General features: G+C 37.6%; 3 protein-coding genes across 4 annotated transcripts; all 3 read left to right on the top strand.

Moving 5' to 3' along the window:
• Positions 1 to 185: 185 nt before the first annotated feature.
• LOC126594981 (cytochrome P450 78A5-like) lies at positions 186 to 2,535 on the top strand. Its single transcript, XM_050261277.1, has 2 exons — positions 186 to 1,209; positions 1,643 to 2,535. The coding sequence occupies exons 1-2, from the start codon at positions 247 to 249 to the stop codon at positions 2,246 to 2,248; spliced, it is 1,569 nt and encodes a 522-aa protein (XP_050117234.1). The 5' UTR covers positions 186 to 246; the 3' UTR covers positions 2,249 to 2,535.
• A 5,973-nt stretch (positions 2,536 to 8,508) lies between these two features.
• LOC126594979 (serine/threonine-protein kinase 1) lies at positions 8,509 to 15,401 on the top strand. The gene is made up of 18 exons (XM_050261273.1): positions 8,509 to 9,284; positions 9,388 to 9,476; positions 9,564 to 9,671; positions 9,829 to 9,936; positions 10,210 to 10,300; positions 10,610 to 10,662; positions 11,080 to 11,142; positions 11,250 to 11,294; positions 11,506 to 11,541; positions 12,050 to 12,105; positions 12,523 to 12,604; positions 12,905 to 13,030; positions 13,113 to 13,251; positions 13,731 to 13,884; positions 14,063 to 14,246; positions 14,471 to 14,671; positions 14,756 to 14,841; positions 15,031 to 15,401. Exons 1-18 carry the CDS (start codon positions 8,606 to 8,608, stop codon positions 15,128 to 15,130), a joined length of 2,400 nt encoding a protein of 799 aa, XP_050117230.1. The 5' UTR covers positions 8,509 to 8,605; the 3' UTR covers positions 15,131 to 15,401.
• A 616-nt stretch (positions 15,402 to 16,017) lies between these two features.
• Positions 16,018 to 18,501, top strand: LOC126594980 (uncharacterized). Of its 2 annotated transcripts, none has more exons than XM_050261275.1 (5): positions 16,018 to 16,392; positions 16,778 to 16,866; positions 16,960 to 17,135; positions 17,808 to 17,916; positions 18,011 to 18,501. In XM_050261275.1, the coding sequence occupies exons 1-5, from the start codon at positions 16,104 to 16,106 to the stop codon at positions 18,311 to 18,313; spliced, it is 966 nt and encodes a 321-aa protein (XP_050117232.1). In that variant the 5' UTR covers positions 16,018 to 16,103; the 3' UTR covers positions 18,314 to 18,501. The 2 variants fall into 2 exon arrangements, with proteins under 2 accessions (XP_050117232.1, XP_050117233.1); XM_050261276.1 differs by having other exon boundaries at positions 16,019 to 16,392; positions 16,802 to 16,866.
• The last annotated feature ends 5,891 nt before the right edge of the window (positions 18,502 to 24,392 follow it).

Here is a 24,392-nt window from a genome sequence, read left to right as displayed (position 1 = left end):
GGCTCCATTTCCTCGAATCGAAATCGGATGGACAGGACACAGCCACGATATCGAAATTGATACTTCGTTGATCCGACCGTGCTGTTTTAACCCCAGTCCAGTTATCTTTCTACCACGGTTAAACTCATCCCACCAACTTTGTCTATAAAATTGCCCCCATTTCACCTTCTTCGTCTTCCGTGCTTGCTTCGTCTTCCACTTTCCCACTCTGAAAAAAAACCGCTCTCTCCCTTGACCCTAATCAAAATGTCTGTCGAAAATCACCTCATGTTCATACCTAGGTCGATTCTTCACTCCTCCGTTCTGGGTTTCGAGACATTTGCCTGTTTTGTGCTTCTCACGGGGGTCTGCGCCTTCTGCTTCGCTCCCGGAGGCCTCGCCTGGGCGCTGTGCAAGGATCGAGCTTCCCGGGCTATTCCGGGTCCACCTGGCTACCCCCTCATTGGGTCGTTCGCCGTTTTCATCGGGTCGACTCGCCACCGAGTGCTGGCCAAGCTCGCCAGGAGCTTCAAGGCCGAGGCTTTGATGTCTTTCTCCGTCGGTCTCAGCCGGTTCGTGATCGCCAGCCAACCGGAAACGGCGAAAGAGATGCTGAACAGCACAGCTTTCGCTAACCGTCCTGTGAATGAGACGGCCTACGAGCTTCTCTTCAACAGAGCGATGGGGTTCGCGCCGTACGGTGAGTACTGGAGGAATCTGAGGAGGATTGCAGCGACCCATTTGTTCAGTCCAAAGAGAATCGCTGGCTCTGAGGCTTTCCGACGCGAAGTGGGGCTGAAAATGGTCGAGGAGTTTAGGCGTATGATGTTGAAGAACGGCCAAGTTCAGGTGAAAAAGGTGCTTCATTTCGGTTCTCTGAACAATGTTATGATGACGGTTTTTGGGCGGTGCTACGAGTTCGACAAAGGCGGCGATGGACTGGAGCTTGAGAAACTGGTGACTGAAGGGTATGAGCTGCTGGGGTTGTTCAACTGGAGCAACCATTTTCCGTTTCTGAGTTGGCTGGATTTGCAGGGCGTAAGGAAGAGGTGCAGAAAGTTGGTTTCGAAAGTGAATGGTTTTGTTGGAAAAATCATCGAAGAACATAGGCTTGAGAGAGTGAAAGGTGGCAGCGTTGAGAATGAAAGGGTTGGAGATTTTGTTGATGTTTTGCTTGATTTGGAGGAAGATGACAAACTCAGCGATTCTGACATGATTGCTGTGCTTTGGGTACTAATTTTTTTTACTTCGATCTCTCTAATTTTTAGTTAGTTCAGTACTATTTCACTTGCCCTATTTGTTTTTTGTTTAGGAATTATGCACGAGTAGATTGTTTTTAAATAAAAATTATACCCCATTTGCACTAAAACGACAATATACAGACAACAAAATCATAATAAATATCGTTTTACTGCATGATTAATAACAATTAAACAACACCTGAAGTGGCTTAAAAGCCTTTTTCATTGCCTATTTAATCATATTAAATAGCGATTTTACTGCATGATTAATCACAACTAAACAACACTTAAGTGGCTTGAAAACCTTATAATTGTTTATTTAATCTGCCGGTAGTGAAAATTTTCTAGTTATGTTTTTCTGAAATGCTGCGCAAGTTTCACTTTATTTTTGGAAATTAGAATCTAAACTATTTAAATTACAGGAGATGATTTTCAGAGGAACCGACACAGTTGCCATACTACTAGAATGGATTCTTGCAAGAATGGTGTTGCACCCAGAAATCCAGTCCAAAGCTCAGTCTGAAATCGAAGCCGTGGTGGGCTCCACGAGAACCGTCCAGGGCTCCGACATTGCCAACCTGCCTTACCTCCAAGCCATTGTGAAGGAGTGCCTGAGGGTGCACCCGCCGGGCCCTCTCCTCTCCTGGGCTCGCATTGCCATCCATGATGTCTACGTGGGAGATAACTTTGTCCCGGCTGGAACTTCGGCCATGGTGAACATGTGGGCAATCACACACGACGCGAAGGTCTGGACTGAGCCGGAGAAGTTTAGTCCGGAGCGATTCATGGCGGAGGATGTGAGCATCATGGGGACTGATCTGAGGCTGGCGCCTTTCGGTTCCGGAAGGAGGGTGTGTCCTGGAAAAGCGTTGGGATTGGCCACTGTCCAGCTCTGGCTTGCTCAGCTGCTACAGAACTTCAACTGGATTGGTTCGGAGAATGGTGACGTGGTCTTGTCGGAGTGTTTGAAGCTTTCGATGGAGATGAAGAGCCCGTTGGTTTGCAGGGCGGTTCCTAGGTTTGTTTGATGAAGCTTTTTTGAGTTGTTAAACCAACCCTTGCGTGGTTTAATTAGCTTGGTTAACAAGTTAGGGTAGACTCTAGTTTGATTAAAGGAGTAAATCATGATTAGGTGCCAAGTTTTGGATATGTTAGCTGCCACAGTTGGGGAATCTCATGAACTACAACAAGTTTGGGTTTATCTTTTGGTTAAGTATTAGTAGTTTATGTTAATTAAATCGTGTTTGTGTAATGCATGGGCTGCTTAATGACTGTATAATACTGTTTGGAATATATCAACTTTGCTGATTCTATATATAGTTATTGTGTTTTATATTTGCTCATTCTAATTTGCCAAGCTGATATTGTTTCTTGTGCCTTAAGTTGTAAGTTCTTCACTCTGTCTAAGTTGATTAGGAAGATTGTTAACTTGGCCGATGAGGAAAAGTTCGACCCGCACGAGCCAATTTAATGTTTTTTTAAAGGCTAGAGGGATTAAATTTCTAAATCAAATTGGCTTATTATATTGAAGGAGTAGGATTCTTTTTCTTCTTTTTTCTCTTCCCCTTCCATTCATTTCTATTTGAACGATTATGGTTAAGTTATGTCAACGTTTTTTATTAATTTTATACAGAAAGATAAAATAGAGAATGTAAGAGGAGAGAAAAAAAGGGGATAGAAAGAGATCGGGAGAGAATCCTAGCCCTACTTTACATATTGTTTTACATATTATTGAATACATCTCACGTATTTAATACATTCCATATTTTCTTTTTTAATTTAAACTTATCTTAATACATCCCATTTACTTTCCTATAATACCCTTACACCCCACATTCTTACTATATACCTTACATTTTCTATGTACATCTCACATTCTTCAAATTTTAGGTGCAAATACCTAAGGTCATCCAAAAGTACCTTCGATGTAAAGCTGAAGCTGGTGTGATTTCGAAATTTAAAAAAAAATTCTATTGGAGTGGTGCCAACAATTGTTTGATTATTTGCATGTGTTTATCCCTTCATGTTTCTCTATCCCTTCCAGGGAAAGAGGTGGAATGTAGGTATTTCGTACCAGTAGATGAGGAAGATGAGGAAGATAAAATCCATAAAAAATATGGTAGCTATAGACGTATAGAGCTTTATGTAGAGTAGGAGCAGTGGCACTAGGTAATGGGGATTAAATAAATGTTAGGGTTGATGATGATGATTCCTCTTCTTTTCCTTTAATCGAATCATGGGAATGGATTTAGTTATTGAATTATTGAATTAGAAGAAGAGATTAGGTTGTTACGTTGCTTTTAAAATCAAGGGATCTTTGTGATCTAATGTGGCTAAGGTTTATTAGGTGTGTGATTCTCATCATCAATCATATTTGTTTTTAATGGATATCATTCATAACGCAACTATATGCATGCTGATGTCGTTGAAATCACTAAAACAATGAAAATACGAAGTATTACCTCGTGTAAAGTTTCCGAAACGTTGATTTCACGAGTCATTCGTCAAGAATAATTTTTTCAATTAACGTGTTTGTGGTTTCATTAATTCTACAATGGAGGATGAGAATGATTTTGAGAGTTGAAGAAGATAAATAAACTTGGGATATACAAGTGAAAAGTAGTTTGGGTTTTTTTTTTTTTAACCTTATAAGGTCAAAATTGTCATTACATATTAGGTATGTAAGTCATTTAATATTAAATTTTAATGAGATGTATTCAACATATTATGGGATGCTAATAAAAAAAACCAATCAAATTTTGTAAGTCAAATAATGTGAATGTTGATAATAGGATTATTATTTTAAGCAAAGTCCTAAAAATTGCTAGGTGCTAGTTGGGCGGCAAGCAGGGGCCTAGCGTCTAGAGGGTTAGGCGGGCGCCTAGGCTGATTTATGTAAATTTATTATATATATTGTAAATAAGTGTCCATTTACACACAAAAAAACTATATTTGTATGAATAATAAAAGAATGATAAAATGCAAAAATAGAAGTAGAAAATACACAAATTATATACATCCAAACAGTTCAATATTTAAAAAACAGCAAACATATAATCATAATGAGGAGGATTTGGATAATAGACTAAATTCTTCTTGTTCATGAATCATGATCCTTGCATTGGATTGGACATAAACTAAATTATTTAACCTTGTTGTGTCTAGTTTATTTTTTATTTTTTGTATGTATCCCCTCAAAATGCTCCAATCCGTTTCACTAATGGATGAACTTGTAGTAAATCCATCATATGCAAATTAGGTACACCATTTCCATATGTATACCACCTTGAAACCAAAAAGGAAAAAAACACACAATTAATAAAAAATTTAATAAATAAATATATACATATAAAACCTCCTAGGACCGTCTAGGGCCGCCTAGCTCTCCGCCTAGGACCACCTAGCTCCAAACCGATTTTTCGAAACGATTTGCCCAAAATCGGGGCGGACCTTCACCACCTAGCACCTAGGCGGCCGCCTAGGCCAATTTTTAGAACACTGACTTTAAGTGATGATTAATAGACTTATTTTCTATTGGTATCATTTTTTGGTTTAAAATTTTGGTCTTAGTAGCGTTATTCTTTTCTAAACCAGCTTAATAGAAAGTAACTTGAGACGAGAAATGTAAAGAACGAAAGACGAGAAAGAGACATTTGTGACATAGTTGAGGGACAATACGAAAACAGATATGCCAAACTTAACTTTGAGATAGAGGGTGTATGAGGGGGCAATTCTTGCATAACAAAGACTGATTCACGACATTGAGAGGAATGAGGTTCTTCTCTCGTTCTAGTGGTTTATAGTTTATGCATCTTATCGTATTTTAGGCATATGTGTGTAGTGACATCTTCGTTGCAGTAAGTTTATGTTGGTGTGTACGTGATTAATCATAATCGAGCAGCATGCATGAAGATTGAAGAACAAGAAGCAAAGATTTGATTCGATGGCTCTATGGATCGGGTGAGATTCATATTCCTTTACCTTTTTAGAAGATAGAGAAAGAATATATATCTTGATATGAGGAGCATGGCTATAAATAGACACAACTCCTTTTCATCTTGTAAAGGAGATGCAGTACTATACTTATGATAATCTTTTGCGTCTAAAATTGAGGACAGCTAGCTACTTTCTTTTTTTCTTGAGTTCAACTTTTTAACTCAAAAATATTTTTTGAGTTTTAGGCTTTGAATTCTTATTATAGGATTTTTTTTAAAAAAATTGGATTCAAAACTAACTTAAAAACATAGGCTATTTCTTAAAAACGCTAAAGGTGAATTTTTAGAGTTTTTCTGCTCTTTCCTTAACATCTTCTTTTGCTCCTTCCTAACCCTCTTTTTTTTTGTCCCAATCCTCTCTTTCTTCTCTCCCTATGTCACACCTTGTCTTCTCTTTCTCCTCACCTTTTGTCTTGTCTCTGTCTCATCACACTCTCTTTCTTTTCACTCCTCACCTTCTCACCGTAATTTTTTGTTCTCTACCTAGCATCCTCATCCTCTCCCTGTCTTTCTCTCACTTCACCAACTATTTCTTCTCTCTTTTCTCTTTCCTAATTCTTTATCTCCCCCAATTTTTGTTCAAGGAAGTTTGAATTCAAACTAATTTTTTTTTTTAATTCAACCAAACAAATTTTTGAAATTTTGAGACTTAAAAGAAAACTGTTTTTAAATGATGTTATTTGAAAATTATTTTTAGGAACAATCAAAATTTTTTGGTAGGATACCAAACATGCTCTTAACTTTTCAAATTTCCTCATCACGTCACATTTAGTGACGAGAAATTATTTAATATCATAAAGATATCATAATATCATTGATTAGGTTACACATATTACTAACCCGATTCTGATTAATGCAGTTTTATTGTCAAAATACGTTTTAATATTCATCATTTTAAGACATCTTTGTAAAAACTAGAGATTGTTAGTGGTTCATATATATATATATATATATATATATATATATATATATATGTATATGGTTCGTTTAGTAACTTCTTATAATTCTAACTAAAAATCCAAATAAAAAGTATTAATTACCCTTAGTAATACTAACCATCTTTGGTTCATATTGATGAATCAATAATTCTCAATAACATCTCTTCGAGTCTCGCTATTGGTAATCATTCTTTTTTTTGAACAAACGATATTATCTACACTAAGGGAGGGTGGGCTTAGCCTCAAAATGGGCTAGCAATAATGTGGTTCAAATTCGCTTTTGGCGAGAATCGAACAAAAAATCTCTCACTTACAAGTAAAGAGGAATATCACTAGACTGTAGTTCTAAGTGGCTATCAGCAATCATTATTGGCGATCTGTAAAAACAAAAAAAAAGAGCTAAGATCCTTCATGTAAGTCCTTAAAGAGGCATGTGATATGCCGTATTCCTTGGTCTTGAGATGGGGTAGACTCCCCTTTTCCTCAAAATAATTTTTTTTGGGTAAAGTACAAAAAACTACCTCAATTATTGGTGTCATAACATTTTCATACCTCATCTTTTAAAATTGACAATGTCATACCTCATCTTATGAATTTGTGCCAATGTCATATCTCCGTCAAATTTTCTGTTAATTTTTCTGTTAAGTGCTGACGTGGCTATATGCAAATCCATTCACTAATAATTAAATATATTTTAATAATTAAAAATTAAAAAAATAATTTTTTTTAAACTCTCTCTCTCTCTCCCCCTCTCTCTTCCCAGTTTTAATAGAAAGTCGTCCCTCCCCCTCTCTCTCTCTTCCCCATCTTCCTGCAACCCATAAAGAAGAAGGAGGAGGAGGAAGAAGAAGAAGAAGAAAAAAAAAAAAAACCAACCTAGTTCGTCCCGCCCCCAACAAACCCAAAAAGAAGAAGAAGGAGGAAAAAGAAGAAGAAGAAGAAGAAAAAAAAAAACCCAAACCAAATCCAGTTCGTCCCCCCTCCCCCCACCATAAACCCAATCCCTTGCAACTCAGAAAGAAGGAGGAGGAGGAAGGAGAAGATGAAGAAAAGGAAAAAAAAAAATGGAAACCGAGTTCGTCCGTCCCCCCCAACCTGCAAAAGAAGAAGAGAGAGAAGGAAAAAAAAAAAGGGTATGTCCCCCTACACCCAACCTGCAGAAGAATAAGCAGAAGAAGAAGAGAGAGAAGGAAAAGAAAAAAAAAAAAAAAAGGACACCCGGTTCGTCCATCCGGCCCCCTCCCCCGACGGCGTACCCACCATCTTCCCTCCACATCCATTCCCCCCATTTTCCTGATTCCACCCCCCATTTTCCCGATTCCACCTCAACGAGATATGGGTTTTTTTTTTGGGTTATAGGTAGTGGGTGCAAGGTTGGGTGCAAAGGGTGGGTGGGAAGGTGAGGAGGTTGGGTGCGTAGAGTGGGTGCGGGGAGTGGGGAAAACAAATTGGTTTTTTTTTTTTTTTTTCCTCTTCTTTTTTCTGGGTTGAAGTTGCAGGAAGAGGGAAGAAGAGAAGATGGGGAGAAGAGAGAAGGGGGGAAGGGGAGGAACTGATTGTTGGTTTTTTTTTTTTTTAACTTTTCTTTATTATTTTAATATTTAAACAATATTAAATGATTTTTTTAGTTTTTAATAATTTTTAATAGAAAATGGGCCCCGAATCAAGCCACGTCAACATTTAACTGAGAAATTCACTCCAAGCTAACAGAAGGTATAACATTGGCACAAATTCATAAGATGAGGTATGTCATTGTCAATTTTAAAAGATAATGTATGAAAGTGCCGTGACACCAATAGTTGAGGTAGTTTTTTGTACTTTACCCTTTTTTTTTAACAAATGATAGTATCCACACTAAGAGATTGAGGAAATTGGCTAAACCTTACAATAGACTTGTCATGATAATGTGGTTCAACTTCGCATTTTGCGAGAATCTCATCTAAAACCTCACTTATAAATGAAAAAGAATATCACTAGACTATAATACTAAGTGAACCCTCCCCCTAAACTTTTAACAACCAAAAACTAAATAATTTTCTACTAATTGATTTATGTAGCGATAATTTTTTAATATCTATTAAAAAGTAAATTCTTATGATTATAAATTTTTTACGGTAAAAATGTGATCATAATTAAGTGGACAAGGAAATGCACACATGAGGTGACACAAGTATTGTCCGTACTTGTTTTGATAAAATAAAGTTGGTGTAGTGCCAGCGGGGATGGGTAGCAAGGCCCGTTACAAAAACATGGGTATTTAATGTCCTTTAAAAACAAATTACTTTGGGCCCAAATCGGAAACACTAATGAGCCCAAGAGCCCGAAAACTACGTCATCGTGCTCAACAGCTGGTTCCAACTGGTTTGCATCCACTCCGAGCTATGGCGTTCGCCAACTGCTAACACACTCTCTCCTTCTATCTCCCTCTCTCTCTCTCACTCCCAATCCTGAAATGGATCCGACCCCCACCACCCGCCGGACCCGGAAAACTCCACCCAAACCCGATTACTCAACCGTAGTCATCCATGACGACGATGGCTCCAACTCAGAATCCGAACGTCGGAGCAAACCCAAGAGCTCCGACCCGGAAACCGACCTCTACGCCACAATGGTCTACAAGGGTAATGCCGACGAAGACGAAGACGAAGATGACGACGCCTCTCTTCCTCCGCTCCTCAAACGCCTCCCCAAGGACTTCGGCGGCGGAGCTCCCATCGATTACTTCGATGACGAGGAGGAAGACGAAAATGGCGGCGATTTCGGCACAATGATCGTCAAGCCCGATCGGAATCGGGCCACGAGGAGGTCGCGCGACTTCAAGCGGGCGTCTTTCGACGATGGCGGAGACGGCGATGGGTTCTCGACCTTTGTGGTGAGGCCGTCGAGTGAGAGAGAGTCTGTTAGCGGGACCGTGGTGAGGAGGACAAGCAGCGGCGTTGGTTCGACGATGAGTAGGGCAGTGGCAAGCATGCAGGCCTCGTCGGAGTCAGGCTTTGGGAAGCAGAGGAGGGGCAGTGGGTCGTCGCAGGGCGAAGAGTATCGCCAAACCACTAAAATGTCTTCGAGTTCGATACCCGATAGCATTACCAGAGAAGACCCTACTGTGAAGTACGACCTGCTCAATGAGCTTGGTGGGTTTCTTGTACTTTCAACTTCTATGCATTTCAGCTGCTCCTGCATTTACTTCTGTTTAATTTTTCTGTGAAATTTAACTGTGAGTGGAACGAATGGCAGGGAAGGGGTCTTATGGCGCTGTTTATAAAGCTAGGGATATTAAGACGTCGGAGCTGGTGGCGATCAAAGTCATTTCATTGTCTCAAGGGGTATGTTTTAGTTATCTTCTTTTCGGTTTTTCGTGCATTTGATTTGTACTTGGTTTGAGTTTGAATTTTTGTTTTGATTGGTTTTAGGAGGAGGGTTATGAAGAAATTTGCGGTGAAATTGAGATGCTGCAACAATGTAATCATCCGAATGTGGTTCGGTATCTGGGGAGCTACCAAGGAGAAGAGTATCTTTGGGTAATGAATGGCATTTGCTTTGATTACTGGTGAAATTACTAAATTACGAAGCTGTTATTGGTTTTTTTTTTTTTTTGTTTTGTTTTGTTTCGTTTTTTGTAAGTAGGTTAGTGCAAGTTCTGAGACCGTAGACTGCTCTGTTGTTGTGTCTTGTTAGATTGTGATGGAGTACTGTGGTGGTGGCAGTGTTGCCGACTTGATGAATGTTACCGAGGATGCTCTGGAGGAGTATCAAATAGCCTTCATTTGTAGGGAGGCGTTGAAGGTAAGATCAATTTTGATTGGATATTCGAGTTCAAAGCAAACAATTGCATCTCATTAAGGGGTTCTCCCCTGATTTTTTATGCCTAAATTTTGTCATGAAGTGCCTATAAAATGCTTCATATATGTTCTCTCAATTCTATATGTGCAAGTAAAGTAAACTATCTCAAAAAATTATTCAGTGCTGATGCCGCTTTACATACATTCATTTTCTAATCAGTTTATATTTTTCAGTGTGAAGTGTTTGCTGTATTTGAACAATATTTGTTTTGTACAGGGCCTTGCTTATCTGCACTCGATTTTCAAGGTCCACAGAGATATTAAGGGTGGTAATATTCTGTTAACTGAGCAAGGAGATGTCAAGTTGGGTGAGTGCAATTATCATTCGTTTATATGCAGTACTATCTCATTAAAGTTTTGGATGTTCTTTACATCCAAATTATGCAGTTCTTTCACACCTGATGATGTTCATACTCTTTTGTAATCCTTCAAAACCTTAGTGGCATTATTGCATCCTAAAAAAAGTGCCAAGGGGCTTTTTCCCTTTAATTAATTTTTCAACATTCCAAGTTGACAATGGAAATGGAGTATGTTCTGTACTATTCTGTTCTGTTTTAATTTTTCTTGTGCTTTTAACAACACTCTAACTCAACTTTGGTGTATGACAATGTTGGCAGGTGATTTTGGTGTTGCAGCTCAACTTACAAGAACCATGTCAAAGCGCAACACGGTATGTTAATTGTTTTGATAAGATGTATGTAATAGCTGCTTGCTGTATAATTCTGTTTAATTTGACTTAATTTGTTTTCCCAAAATTTTCCCTTATGGGTTCAGAAATTGCTAGTAGTTTGCTCTAAAGGTCAAATGCTTATTGTTTTTTTTCTTTCTAAATGCTGGGTATCATTCCGGGACTTTTAAAAGTAATATTAGTTTGCTGTAAAGGCCAAATGCTTATTGTTTTCCCTTTTTTTAATAGCGGGTATCTTTCTGGGACTTTTAAAAGTAATAATCAAGGGAATCCGATTCCCTGGACTTGACAATTACTAACATATCATGGTTTTATAGGAAGGACGGTTACAAACCTTGGCTTTTTGGTGATACTCTGTTTGTGCTTGATACAAGAAAGTTTTATTTATTTTATTCTCAGTTCATTGGCACTCCACATTGGATGGCTCCAGAAGTTATTCAGGAAAGTCGTTATGATGGAAAGGTATCATGTGATTCATTTCTACTGTACACAATTTTATTTCCTTTGTCTTGCTTGTTTCTTCTATATATGCTGCCCTTAGCAAGACTGACTTCTTGGTATAATTCCAGGTGGATGTATGGGCTCTTGGTGTTTCTGCAATTGAAATGGCAGAGGTAATATATGTTCAGGATGTTCTTTTCAAAACTGAAATGGGACTTATGACTATTGTATCCTATGTAGAGAACACTGGTATTATTAGCTCCCATGATGAAATAGTTGTTTATGTCTTAGCACCAATTAATTACTCATATTTCTTCACGAGATCACACCATTCATAGCAACGATCATTGATCATTGTCATATTCTCCTTGTAATTATTTTCAGGGCCTCCCTCCAAGATCTTCGGTGCATCCAATGAGGGTTAGTACTTTAACTTTTTAGTTTCTAATTACTCGAAAGTTAAATTACATATTTTTCATTTCAGTTTCTACCAAGGTTGCATGTTCAATTGGAACACAGATGTCACTTTCTTTGTTGCATAATCTTTCCTTCATTGCTTTTATTGACAATAGGTTAAAAGATAGCATTAGTAAAGATTTTATTTTTCTCAAGGGGCTTGTAGCTGAATTGCTTAAGAGTATGCACCCCTGCACCCGAGTTACTGATCTCGATTCCCCCCTCCCTATTATTGCTTGTAAGAAAAATTGGATGTTTCAAGAGAACTATACCTTGTAGATGGCCTCTGATACACACAAGTAGCAAAATTGTTATAACCAAGCATAAGAATGGATCCTGTGATGTGATGTGTGTTCATGGCTCAATGGTTATGTGGTTGAATGTTAATTTGTTAAAAAAAATTCCTCCTTTTTTTCCCTTTCTAGTTATTGTTTGTTGAGGGGATAAGTAACTTATTGATTGTCTATTATAGGTTTTATTCATGATATCCCTTGAGCCAGCCCCGATGCTTGAGGATAAAGAAAAATGGTCCGTTTTCATACTTTTGTATATCCGGTCTTTCTCTAGCATTATTGAGGACAGTAGCCTGTATGACAATTTTGAATAACTTTATGCTGTATCTTAAAGCAGTGTAGGTTTTATGATTTTATTGTTATGGGATTTGCGCTCAACCGAAAATTCTTTATTACTATAACCCACTGCCTTGGAATGTGATTCTTTGCCCGGGACTTATCCGATTTGAGTTTAATCTGTTCTTCTTTTGAGAGGAGTTGCAATAGAACTATTGAAGCTCTCATCAAACCTTAAAAGAGTTCTGATATAAATTCTTACCAGTGCAAATTATTATGTCCACGATAGTTCTAACCTTTTCTTATGTATAATTCCATTGTTTTTTGCTTTTTATTGTGCAGCATTGTGCTCAAATAGTACTGCGTTCTTTTGCAGGTCTCTTGTGTTTCATGATTTTGTGGCAAAGTCCCTAACTAAAGAACCTCGTCTACGCCCTACTGCATCTGAGATGCTGAAGGTACTGCTAATAGTCAATGGCAATATGTTATATTGACAAAATGGTATTATGAAGAAGAACCTCTGTTTAAAATCTTTTATGTCATGATAAACTATTTTTCTTCAAAATCAAATTCTTTAGTGAAAGAATCACTTAAAGCAATAATTTATACAGAAACTTTGATGTTGGAATAATTCTATTGACCTTGAAGCAGATTTGGATACCTATAATATTGAAAGAAAATAAACATATCTTCATCTTTGCCAAGTGCTCATAATCTTGGATATTTTGTATCTTTATTAATATTTTATTTAAATGCAGCACAAGTTCATTGAAAAATGCAAATGTGGTCCCTCTGCAATGTTGGCAAAGATTGAAAAGGCAAGGCAAGCAAGGGCTTCAATGGCTTTGCAAGCACAAAATATTGCTCCACCTGAACGGGACAATGTATGAATTCTCATTTTGTTTCTTCTTGTGCAACTCATGTCAAGTTACTCTCATCTTAAATGTTGTTTATAACTTGAAACAGACAATTGAAGCTCCCAAAGTCAATGAGGATTATGGAGATACTGTCCCTTCAAGGCCACTTCAAGGAGAAAATGAAGTATCTTCAGGTAGCACATTGAGGAAGCAGCACATATCTGGTGATGTGGGAATGGCTGGGGAAGGTATGCATGTGTTTGACTTCTTGGTGTGTGTACATGATAGATACTTATCTTTGGGAACTTTAGTTCGAATGGGCCAATTTATGCTTGGATATTGAATTCTGAGAAGGGATGTACTAGTTATTCCTTTGATTTTTTTTTTCCCTTTACACATTTATTGTTATTTCTTTTTCAATTGCATGAAATATGGCGATAAACTCACCTGTGGGCCTGACCTTATGTTGTCGTAGTATCAAACTTTCAAGGGCAGAATGGTTTAGCTATTACTGATAGTGACATCATTTAGTGCTCTCTCTCTCTCTCTCTCTCTCTCTGAGGGACATGACATCACTTGATGTTCGAAATTGTGGGATTGTTGGTTGAATGTATCCTAGTGAAATGATTCTGCGGGCACATAATTGTTAACTCCTTTATTTGACAATCTATTTGCTCTTTGGGTAGGATACGATCCATCTGATGTATGTGAAACCTATGTTTAACAGGTAACTTTGGCACTTTTATTATTCATGAGGGGGATGAAAGAGATGAGATCTCTAGCGAGACAGAGAGTTTTAGTGCCAAAGAACCTTCACCTGCTCCTGGATTTCCTGAAAGCTCTTCCAATACTGGCGCAGGAGGCAAATTGCCCGAACCCAGGTACTGCCCTCACTTTTTATTCGTGAATTCTATTTAGAAATCTTGTTTTAGATTCCCCCCCCCCCAAAAAAAAAAAAAAAAGGTTGATAAGATTGGTTTATGTAATATCAATTACCTAGTCAAAAGATAAACTTAGTTTCACAAGAGTGCTCTGAATTTACGATGATGCTTCTATCAGGGAGGAAAATTCAAGTGGTATTACCCAAAACAGCAGTCCAGTTGCGCACACTCTACGGGCATCTGAGCCGAGCCTAAAGACAAAGGGCATATCTCAAGTCCAGGTTGGAGGCCCAAGCAGTATAAGCAGTGGCACGGTAAAGAATGAAACTGTCAGCCGGAAAGCTTTTGCAATGCAAGATAAGGTAATATTCGTACTGAGGTCTATGCTTGCCAGTTGATAGGTCCCTATCACAGTCGGACATGCCTTCCTCATTTCTTCTCCCTCAAGGGGCATCTCTAATTCCCTCTCCTCTGACTAATCGAAAACTGTCCCAACTTTTTGACTTAAAAACCTGCCCTTCCTAAAAAAATGTGTCAACAGGCTCAACACTGGTATATAATTTGCTTATTTTCATGTTCATGGCAGCTTTGGTCCATATATGCAGCTGGTAATACAGTGCCTATACCATTTTTGAGGGCAACCGATATATCCCCCATTGCTCTCTTATCAGACAATGTTCTTGGAGGCATGCATCAAGATAACAGTGGAACTGTAGCCATGGAGGCACTACAGGAGCTTTTTACTGGTGATGGACAGTCTAAGAAGGGACGAAGAGGGCAAAACGAGGTCAAGTCTCTCTCTCTCTCTCTCTCTCTCTCTCTGCATTCCCTCCCTCTCTCTAAGCATTTTTGATCTATTGGTGCGCTGCAGATGCCCCTCCCTCCAAGTGTTTACAAAAGGCTCTTTACAAGTCCAACTCTAATGAATCTGGCACAAGCATTAGCCTACCACAAGATGTACGTCAACCAAATTATATTTATCGAACTTTTACTTTGGCTCGGTAAAGAATTAAAAGAAAATTGTTGTGTTTTGTGTGTAATATGTGAGCATACCACATCATCTCTGCTGCGGTAAGCATGTCCTGCATGCTGCAGCCCTTGCTTGCATTGCTTGTTATTTACTCGAGGGGTTTCATTTGCCTTCAGGTGCTACGAAGATATGCCGCTCCAAGAAATGCAAGCAACTCAGGAACAACAGACTATTCAAAATCTTTGTGATACACTAAGAACCATTCTTAGATTGTAGGTGGAAAATGTAGCTGCCAAAGTGTAATTTTGTTTACTTTCAATAATCTATGTCGCTGTCGCAATGGCGTATTTTTTAAGCCAAGGAAGGAGTTGTGCCCGGTTAACGGGAGGTAGGTTTAGTTGCGGTCTACCTACTGCAATGTCGGTTCCGATGGGTATGCCCCGGTATAAATTCCATCAAGTACATAACTTATCAGTTGGTAGTTTTTTGTGAGTTTGTAAATTATGCTCTACCTTGTACATTACACCCAGATGAATCATTTTTGTAAGTGGTTTTTTGCTCTTGTTTTTCTTTAACTAACACACCCCGACCCGGATATTCAACGTGGACACCCGAATCGAAGTATGTTGGTTGACATCTAGAAGGTGATGAGGCTATATGGTGAAGAGTGCGCAGTGTGCAGGTGAGGACCTAATTAACAATGCATCTGTCAAAGCATAAGTACGAGTGCAACGTAAAGTAAAGAATGCTCTCAGGATCATTATTTACCGTTAGCAATTGGTTATTGACATTATTCACATTGTAAAGTGTCAAATAATGAAATTTTGAAAGTGTTTGTAATTTGGTCAGTTCAAATGCCTTGAAGTGAAAAAAAATGCAAAGCAAACTCAACTCGAATGAATTTTCTTCAATCATCGAGTTGGTTTACTTTCACATCGCACCTTGACGTGAAATCGCATCAGAGGATCAAATGGTCAAACAGATGAACATAAATTGTTACGATTTTAAAATCTTATGGAGCAATGTAAGAAAATAATACCACGGTAGCTATTTTGAAAAAAAACTGAACATGAAGGGTGTAAAGTGTAATTACCTTAAAAAAGAAGGCATAAACTAAAATAAAATATAAACTGTGCAGTGAGGGAGCGGTCCGACCGGAAATAACGAAACAGAGCGGGCAGCGGCGGGCAAATACTAGAAAGTAGAAAAATTTGGTTGCCAAAACTCAGAAGGCAAAAGAGGGAGAAGAATGATTCGGAGGAGGAGCCTCGGCCTTGTACGGTGGCACAGTGCTCGCAGCTGCGTCGCCTCCTCTTCTTCTCCGTCGTTCAGAAGCCTCTCTTTCCTAACATCCCACCCCAAACTTCAAAAACCCTCTCTCCTCCTAAACCCTAAACCTCTTCCTCCTCATCCTTCTTCTTTGCCCTCTCTTTCTCTTAAACCAAATCCCAATATATTTCCTCCCGCTGCTCTACGTTTCGTAAGCACCAAATCCTCCGAGGATGTTGAGGAGGACATCCCAGATGATCGTTTTCCAGGTGCTCCTTTTATTTCATCGTTTTTTTTTTCTATCTATTTTTCTGTCAATTGTGTGTGTGTGTGTGTGTATATATTGCTCTTCACTAATTATAATTAGTTGGGAAGCTCTAAATTGGTATTTTAACTAATTAAGTAGCTCCATTGTCTTAAGAAGCAAATGCCTGCTTTCCACTGCATTTTCTCAGTAACCAAACAGGGCACTAAATGGTCTGCATTATACCCGTTTAATAGCATTGTGTTTCTATTATTTATGCTATCTTCCTTCTACATTTACTATTTTTCGGTCACTTTTTGGCAGTTTATAGAACAATGTATTCACATTCACTTTTTTTCGTATGTTTATACCTAAACTATATGTGGTTTTTTATATTGTTGTTTCTCAAGGGTGTACAAGTTTCGCATTTTCAGGTGACGAAATTGAAGAGGGAGACACCACAGATGGCTGGGAGGAAGAGGATGCCGGCAAGCCTGAGGTAAAATGTTTTGGCTTCGACATTTTGGTTCTCCACCTTCATTTTAGCTTTAAAGTTTATGTTGTCATTGATGTTAGTTATCGATTTGGACAGATTGGTGATGGAGGCGGTGGTGGTGGGGTGGTGTTTCAGGGTGTCCCTTGGGGCGAGCGGGCTTTGTCCATTGCTCATGAGGTCTTAACACAATTCGAAGATAATGTGAAGCTCTTCTCTTTCAAGACTACTCCTCGAGGATATGTATATGTGAGACTGGACAAACTGTCAAACGAGTAACTCTTCTGCTCTTTTTAGCTATAAACATTAAACCAGCTTAGCATACAAGCTTTGGCAGCTAAACGAATTTACATTTTCCAATTTCAATTAAGTATTTTTTTCATAGACTGCAAATAGGAGAGTCACACATGCTTAAGATGTTATACTATAGATTTTCGGTTGATTGATCGTTTGATGCAGGCTACTTGCCACAAAAATAGGCTTTGATCAAGGCCTTCTTTTCTCTTCAGCATAATTTGTGTTTGTTTTGTAGGTGGAGAAAACGAGTTCCGTAATTGTACAATGATGAGAGTTTTCTTCACATTCAACTCTTTGATGTTAACGATATGACATAGCATAGAAGAACTTACGTTTTACAATGGGGTGTGCTATCCACACACCTTTTTACTTCTCACACCCTTTTAATTTTTGACCGTCAGATTGGATGAATTGAAGAAGATCATAGGATAGAAATTAACAAGGAGTGTGTGAGAAGTAAAAAGTGGTGTGTGGATAGCACACCCCTTTACAATTTATACAAAAATAGATGAAAGGAGAAGGCTTGATCATGGCATTTCTTTTATTTGGCATAATTTGTGTTTGTTTTGAAGATGGAAAATATAAATGAACTGTTCCTTCATGTGCAACCTTCGAAATGTTATTCTGGCATGATATTCTACTTTTATCAGATACGGTTGTCCCGGCATGGAGGAACTTGAACGCTACAATCAAGAGTACAAGAAAAGACTAGATGAAGCTGGAGAACTTGGAGAAATACCTGAAAATTTGGCTCTTGAGGTATTAAGTGGCTGGATTTATCATGTGTTAGTGAATGGAAGTCAATTTTATCCGTACAAACATGTTTAATACATAACTATGTCTTGTTCTGAAGGTGTCATCTCCTGGTGCGGAGAGGTTGCTAAAGGTACCGGATGATCTACAACGGTTTGAAGACATGCCTATGAGGGTATGCTATGCAGAAGAAGTGGATTCTAAATACCGAGAAAAGGACGGAGTGTTCGATCTGGAGTCCATTGAGGCAGAGTCAGAGAGCTGTGTGTGGAAGTTGGCAAATGTGAAGGCAAACAGGGACCCTAATAGCAAAGGCAGACCGTTAACACGTAAACAGCGGGATTGGAGATTAAAATTGCCATTTTCAGAGCATAAAAGGGTACTTCTGTATCTAGAGTACTGAAAATCACCAATCTAATTGTATCTTAGGACTCGAGTTTCTAGAGCTTCGTGATGTTTGAGGCGAAAATGTTGGTAGGAAACACATATTTTAGCAGAACGCCTGTGTCCTTGCACTTCGTATCCTGCCTGGAATTTTGTTTCGAGAATTTAACTCGGGTGAAGTATTTAACATCATAATTTTTCAAGACATGAGTGAGACTGAGTTTCATATCTTTAGGGTTCCACTTTGCTTCCCATCCTCTGCCATGCCTAGGGCAAACTCTTGGTGGGATTGGTACGGGCAACAATGGTTGACCCCTGTAAAAGGCGTACCCCAGACACCAATGGTTTGTACTGGCAACAATGGTTGACTTGAGAGATTAAAACTATACCCTATCCGGAGAAAATGAGAGTCAAAATCATTACATTATTAAGATCTCATTGTTTCCAAGGTGCTAATATAAGCTTTCAACTTGTTTTTGCATGGTAATAATACACCACAAATGTTTTAGGGCAACGGTTTAACTCACTTGCGATATTACTAATTCACGTGTTATAATATAAATGAACGTCAGAGTTAATATTCAGGACAGTCAGATTGTCACACAGGAAAGTTACTCATACCATAGCAGTGAGAAAAGGAGCAAGGAGAATCTGAAGTGAGCAACTGGATTGAGTTGAAGAGAATCTATGGGAATATTTGAAAGGGAGAGAGAAAAGGGTCACTCCGTCACTAATTACAATTCATAATTGTAATTAGTTTAAAATACCGTTATAATAATGTTCGGTTCTCTATAAATTTCTTTCTGAGAAGCATCATTCTAAACAGAGTATTTCAGTGAGGGATTTTTCTTGACCTAAGGATTAAACATGAAATTAAAGGATCCAACCAAAATTAGTGGAAAACAACCGAAAACTGGCAAGAAGCAACTACCTCCCCCTCCCTCCTCCCTCCTCCCACCTCCCACACGGACAGCCAGACAGGGATTTGGATCCTCTCCTGAGCAGGGGTCCGAATTCTCCTAACCCAATAATACGGACGGTTGGATTTTGATCTAACGATTACAAACAGTTAGTCTCTCTAAAAGTTATAATAATTGTAGTCGTTGGATCAAAATCCAACGGCCAGTGTTATTGAGTCAGGAGGATTCAGATCCCCTGCTCAGAAGAGGATCCAAATCCCTGTCTGGCTGTCCGTGTGGGAGGTGGGAGGAGGGAGGAGGGAGGGGGAGGTAGTTGCTTCTTGCCAGTTTTCGGTTGTTTTCCACTAATTTTGGTTGGATCCTTTAATTTCATGTTTAATCCTTAGGTCAAGAAAAATCCCTCACTGAAATACTCTGTTTAGAATGATGCTTCTCAGAAAGAAATTTATAGAGAACCGAACATTATTATAACGGTATTTTAAACTAATTACAATTATGAATTGTGAGTGTGATTGAATCGTGTTTCATCTCTTAGGTATAAAAAAAAATTCTATTTTTTTGTTTTTCATAACACAAATGCTACTTGACGGTATCGTAAGCGCTGTCATATAAAAAAAATTAAAGTGCAACTCAGTGAATGGTTGATTTAGAAGTTCGTCAGTGTGAGTCATGGTGATTGGAGATGGAAAGAGATGGAATATGCCCTTTGAAATGATGAAGATTGAAATTGAGTGGGAAGTGTGCCTGCAACGGAGGAGGATGCATTCATGTCATTAAATGAAATAATAATAATAATGATAGTGCAAAAACTTGTACGTCAGTTGAAAAGAGAGCATATGTGGACCAAATTGGGAGGCCCCCAAAATACTAGATAAGAATTAACAAATCAAGTGGGTTTTCTCCCTCCATCTTTGCATCATCTGATTTAGACCTCTCTTTAATCTCCCCACTCATTGACATCTAATTATGTTACTTGACGAGGCTCTTCATTGAGCAGAAAAAACTTCGCTATCTCAACTTATATTTCTTTGTTTTTCGTTTTTCTTTTCACATAATTTGTAATTGAAAAGAAATATGAAGAACAATCTAGTAATTTAGATTTATACTTCAACTCATCGTCATATAAGAAAAGAGATTAAAGACAAAGCTTTTGTTATCCACACTCAAATTTTTCCCATTTCTATCAATCTCATCACGTAAGTGTTCATAACATGAGGAGAGATTAAAGATAAACACTTAAAAATTTAGGCTCTCCTCCCATTTTTCCCTCCCTTCCTATTTGAAAACGCTCAGGATTAAATCATAACATCATCTTGTTTTTACTTTCTTTGTAGAGATAGAAGAAGAAGAGGAAACCAAAAGAGAAGGGGAGGGAGGGGAGAGAATCCAACTCCCATAAACATGCATACGTACAAACATGCAAAAGTTCAAAGCTCGTTAACTCGATCTAGCATGTGGGAAATTTTAACGTATTGAAACATCCAAAGAAGCATGGCCATTCAACCTGAAACCAGCTACTGATCCCCATGCACAAGTGTCCATCCTCCAATCTGTGGGGAATTATTTGATCGCATATATAATATATATAGATACATATATATTTATATATGTATGGATATTCTGCTAAAAATGCCAACCAAAAAGATCAGAGAGATTAGACCATACATATATAATGCAGAAGAAACCAAAGTCTCCTTGATAACCTGTTGTGCCAAAAGTAGATGAGCATTATTGCCCTAAAACACTGAAATAAATCAACAAAACGAAAGAAAGAGTCCTCAAACGAAAACTCTGTTTAAATATCACAATAAACCAAATACCTTTTTACTTCGGTAATAATTTTGCTTACAAGTCTTAAGTGACAGTGATGTTGCCACCTTATTTATCATCATTAAATGAGTTTGAATTTTAAGATTTATGCAGCGGATATACACAAATCTCAAAATTTAAACTTATCAAACGATGATTAAATAGAGCAGTGAGTATTACCACCACTTGAGGATGCGTACATGCACTCATTTACTTCAGCATTGAGAAATTGGCAAACTAAATATTTCCAGATTGATGGGTTCTTAGCTAAGACCAAACCAAACATATGTGTCAAGCTTAATCTAACAATTAATGTCACAAATATGTAGATGTGGGCGTATAGTTATATTAATTATAGCAGAGTTGCTCTCTCTATGCACTTGAGTTCGAATCTCTTCTCCGTAGTTCAGATTATTTGTATAGTTAGCTCAAGTTCCTTTGGCTCAACATTAAATTTTGCCTAATTTTATTTTAGCATTTTAACTAGAGATTTTGGTTGAAATTTGAACAAATCCAAGTTAGAATAATTTCATATACATTGATTATATATAACATATACCACTTGATACAAGTTGTTAGATTATTATTATTATTATTATTATTATTATTATTATTATTATTATTCTGATTTAATGGTTGTATTTTACTATTGGTGACCAATATGCAATATGAAAGATTAGTATCAAAGGTGGAGGAGCAAAATTTTGGTGAAGGTGATTACATCCCAACACGTTACTACTTTATCTTAAATTTTCCTACATAAAAGGCTTCTTATGATAAATTGCATTCAACGGCCAATTTTAAGTGAATTTGTGCTAAGGTTGCTTTCACCCATAACCACATTAACTAGTGTTTTGTTGGCTTTTTGATAAATTGCAAAATTTCAACCCTCTTCGAGTCGATTAGAGCAACGTGTTTTATAGGTTATTGTTTGCACCTATGTTCAAATCTTTCTTCTCGTAGTTTAGATAAATTTAATACACACACACACCCAATGTTCGTTAAAAAAAATCTATTTTCTCTTATAGTTCCTTGTGAACTTGAAAACCCTAGCTAGGCTGAAATGTCTGAGGCAATTATTAATACATGCATGTTTTGAAAAAAAATTTAATGTGCCTGAAACACAGTTAGGTATACCAAGTGTAATAATATAATTGGTTGAAATTTTCTTTTAAAGTTTCCAATCAATTATATTATTACATTTGGTGTATCGGACTGTGTTCCTGACACATTTGAAAAATCTCTCACATGTTTGAGGCAATTATTAATAGATCCATTGCAACATATGGATGGCTGGTTAGTATTGTATGCCAAAATTTTGTCACAGCCATAGTCAATGGTTCAGTAATTGTCAAGGAGAAGTACAAAATGGAGGAAGTCTAATGAGCTCTAATTAAGGATGATGAATTTCCATCAAAGAAGGAAACTTGATCAACTTGGAGGTAACTTTATCAATTTGAAAAATGCCTCCATTTTTCTAATAATTAAAAAGGTAAGTGCTAAAGTAAAGTATTAATTTACGTAGACGGATACATTGTTATTGTAGTGTTATAATTTAATAAAAAAATGTTATGTGTCAATTATACTCTACAAAATATTATATTATTCAGCTCGAGATACTATCGTGATAATATATTCAATCTGTCTAAGTCCTCCATTACGAATATACGAGAGGTGTGTTTGTTTCTTTATCAAACAGTCAAATTGAGAATCAATGGAAGGAGGAGATTCAAGAGAGGGCGAATGGAGTGATGTCAGCCAAGCCATGGTTCATGGTTGCCTGATTCTCCCCAAAAGGAGTAAACAATGTAAGGACCCCATCCGTCTGTCAGGCTTTGATAATGCTAAGATTCTCCGAAACTACTACTGTGGAGGAAGGGAGGGAATTGGATCTGCTCAGAATCTTTATAATTGGAGCCAGAGATAAATATATTTGGGCCACACAAATTGAATCTGATGTCCTCTATTTACTCATTTCGCTAGCTTGCTATATACAAATCAACAACTCTGATTTTTTTTACATATCAATCAGCGACCTAAATGTGTTGATTCTTTAGAACTAAGATCCAGAGCGAATCCAATTCCAAGAGGGATGGAGTCTTTGATTTGTCATGATGTGGGGGCTTTGATTTTGATTTGTTGTTTCGACTCTTTGAGGGCTTTTTAAACTTTTTACTTGAGCAACCTCTTTTGCCACTTCTTTTTCTGATTTTGATTGGATGAGAGAGATTCCAAACTACTCTTTGATGTGTCTCATCTTTTCTATTGTATGTTTTGTGTCGCTAATTTAGGTGGATGTGGTGGTGGAGATTGGAGAAAAATGGATAAACACTATGAAACATATTTAAAGGTTTCAACTGCATTATTAAGGATTGTTTGACCATGACAAATTTTATGCAAGATGAGAATAACGTTAGGTAAAATCAAAATGCACTAAAATATAATGTGTTTGTAAAAGCGACCTAATCAGACCGACCTAATGAAACAAACATGACTTAAAGCTTTTTGTCTTTATATGATTAAGGATTGACTGATCATAATAGATCTTATATAGGATGAGACTAACGTGAAATTAAGTAAAATCAAAATACAGTAAAATCTAATGTGTTTGTGAAAGCGACCTAATCAGACCGACCTAACGAAACAAACATGACTTAAAGCTTTCATCTTTATATGATTAAGGATTGACTGGTCATAATAGATCTTATATAGGATGAGACTAACGTGAGATTAAGTAAAATCAAAATATAGTAAAATCTAATGTGTTTGTGAAAGCGACCTAATTAGACAAACATGACTTAAAGCTTTCATCTTTATATGATTAAGGGTTTTCTAATCACGACAGATCTTATATAGGATGACATTAACGTCAGATTAAGTAAAATCTAATGTGTTTGTAAAAGTGACCTAACGAGCTACGTGATTAGGCTGTCATCTTTAAGTTTTTTTTTCTTTTCTCAAGATTGAAATGCTTTTTCACAAACACTTTGAAGTGAAAAAGAATTCAAGCTATGAAAAGGAGTGGCAAGTTAAAGAGCACCCCTCATTGATCTTAGGTTGGTTTTCTCAACTTCTCAATAGTTGATCAATGAGTGTGATTTGATTTAGTTTGTCATCATGGGTGCCCATAGAAATAGGACATATTTGTATTCTGACAATGCATAATTTTCCCAAGTACAACCCCCCACTTAGTGGTGGATGATCAATATGTGGGGATAATGGAGGTGATGGGCACAGGTTAATGATACAAACATATAAAAACTGTACAAATAGCTACTTTTGGAGAGACAAACAAAAAGAAATTCAAAGGCATGCAAGCAAACAAAAAGGGAATCAAGAAAAAAAAAAAAGATTTATGAAAGGGGAAGA

This window comes from Malus sylvestris, chromosome 13, assembly GCF_916048215.2.
Source record: "Malus sylvestris chromosome 13, drMalSylv7.2, whole genome shotgun sequence".
Taxonomy (NCBI): Eukaryota; Viridiplantae; Streptophyta; class Magnoliopsida; order Rosales; family Rosaceae; genus Malus; species Malus sylvestris.
This window is presented reverse-complemented; position numbering and strand designations above follow the sequence as displayed.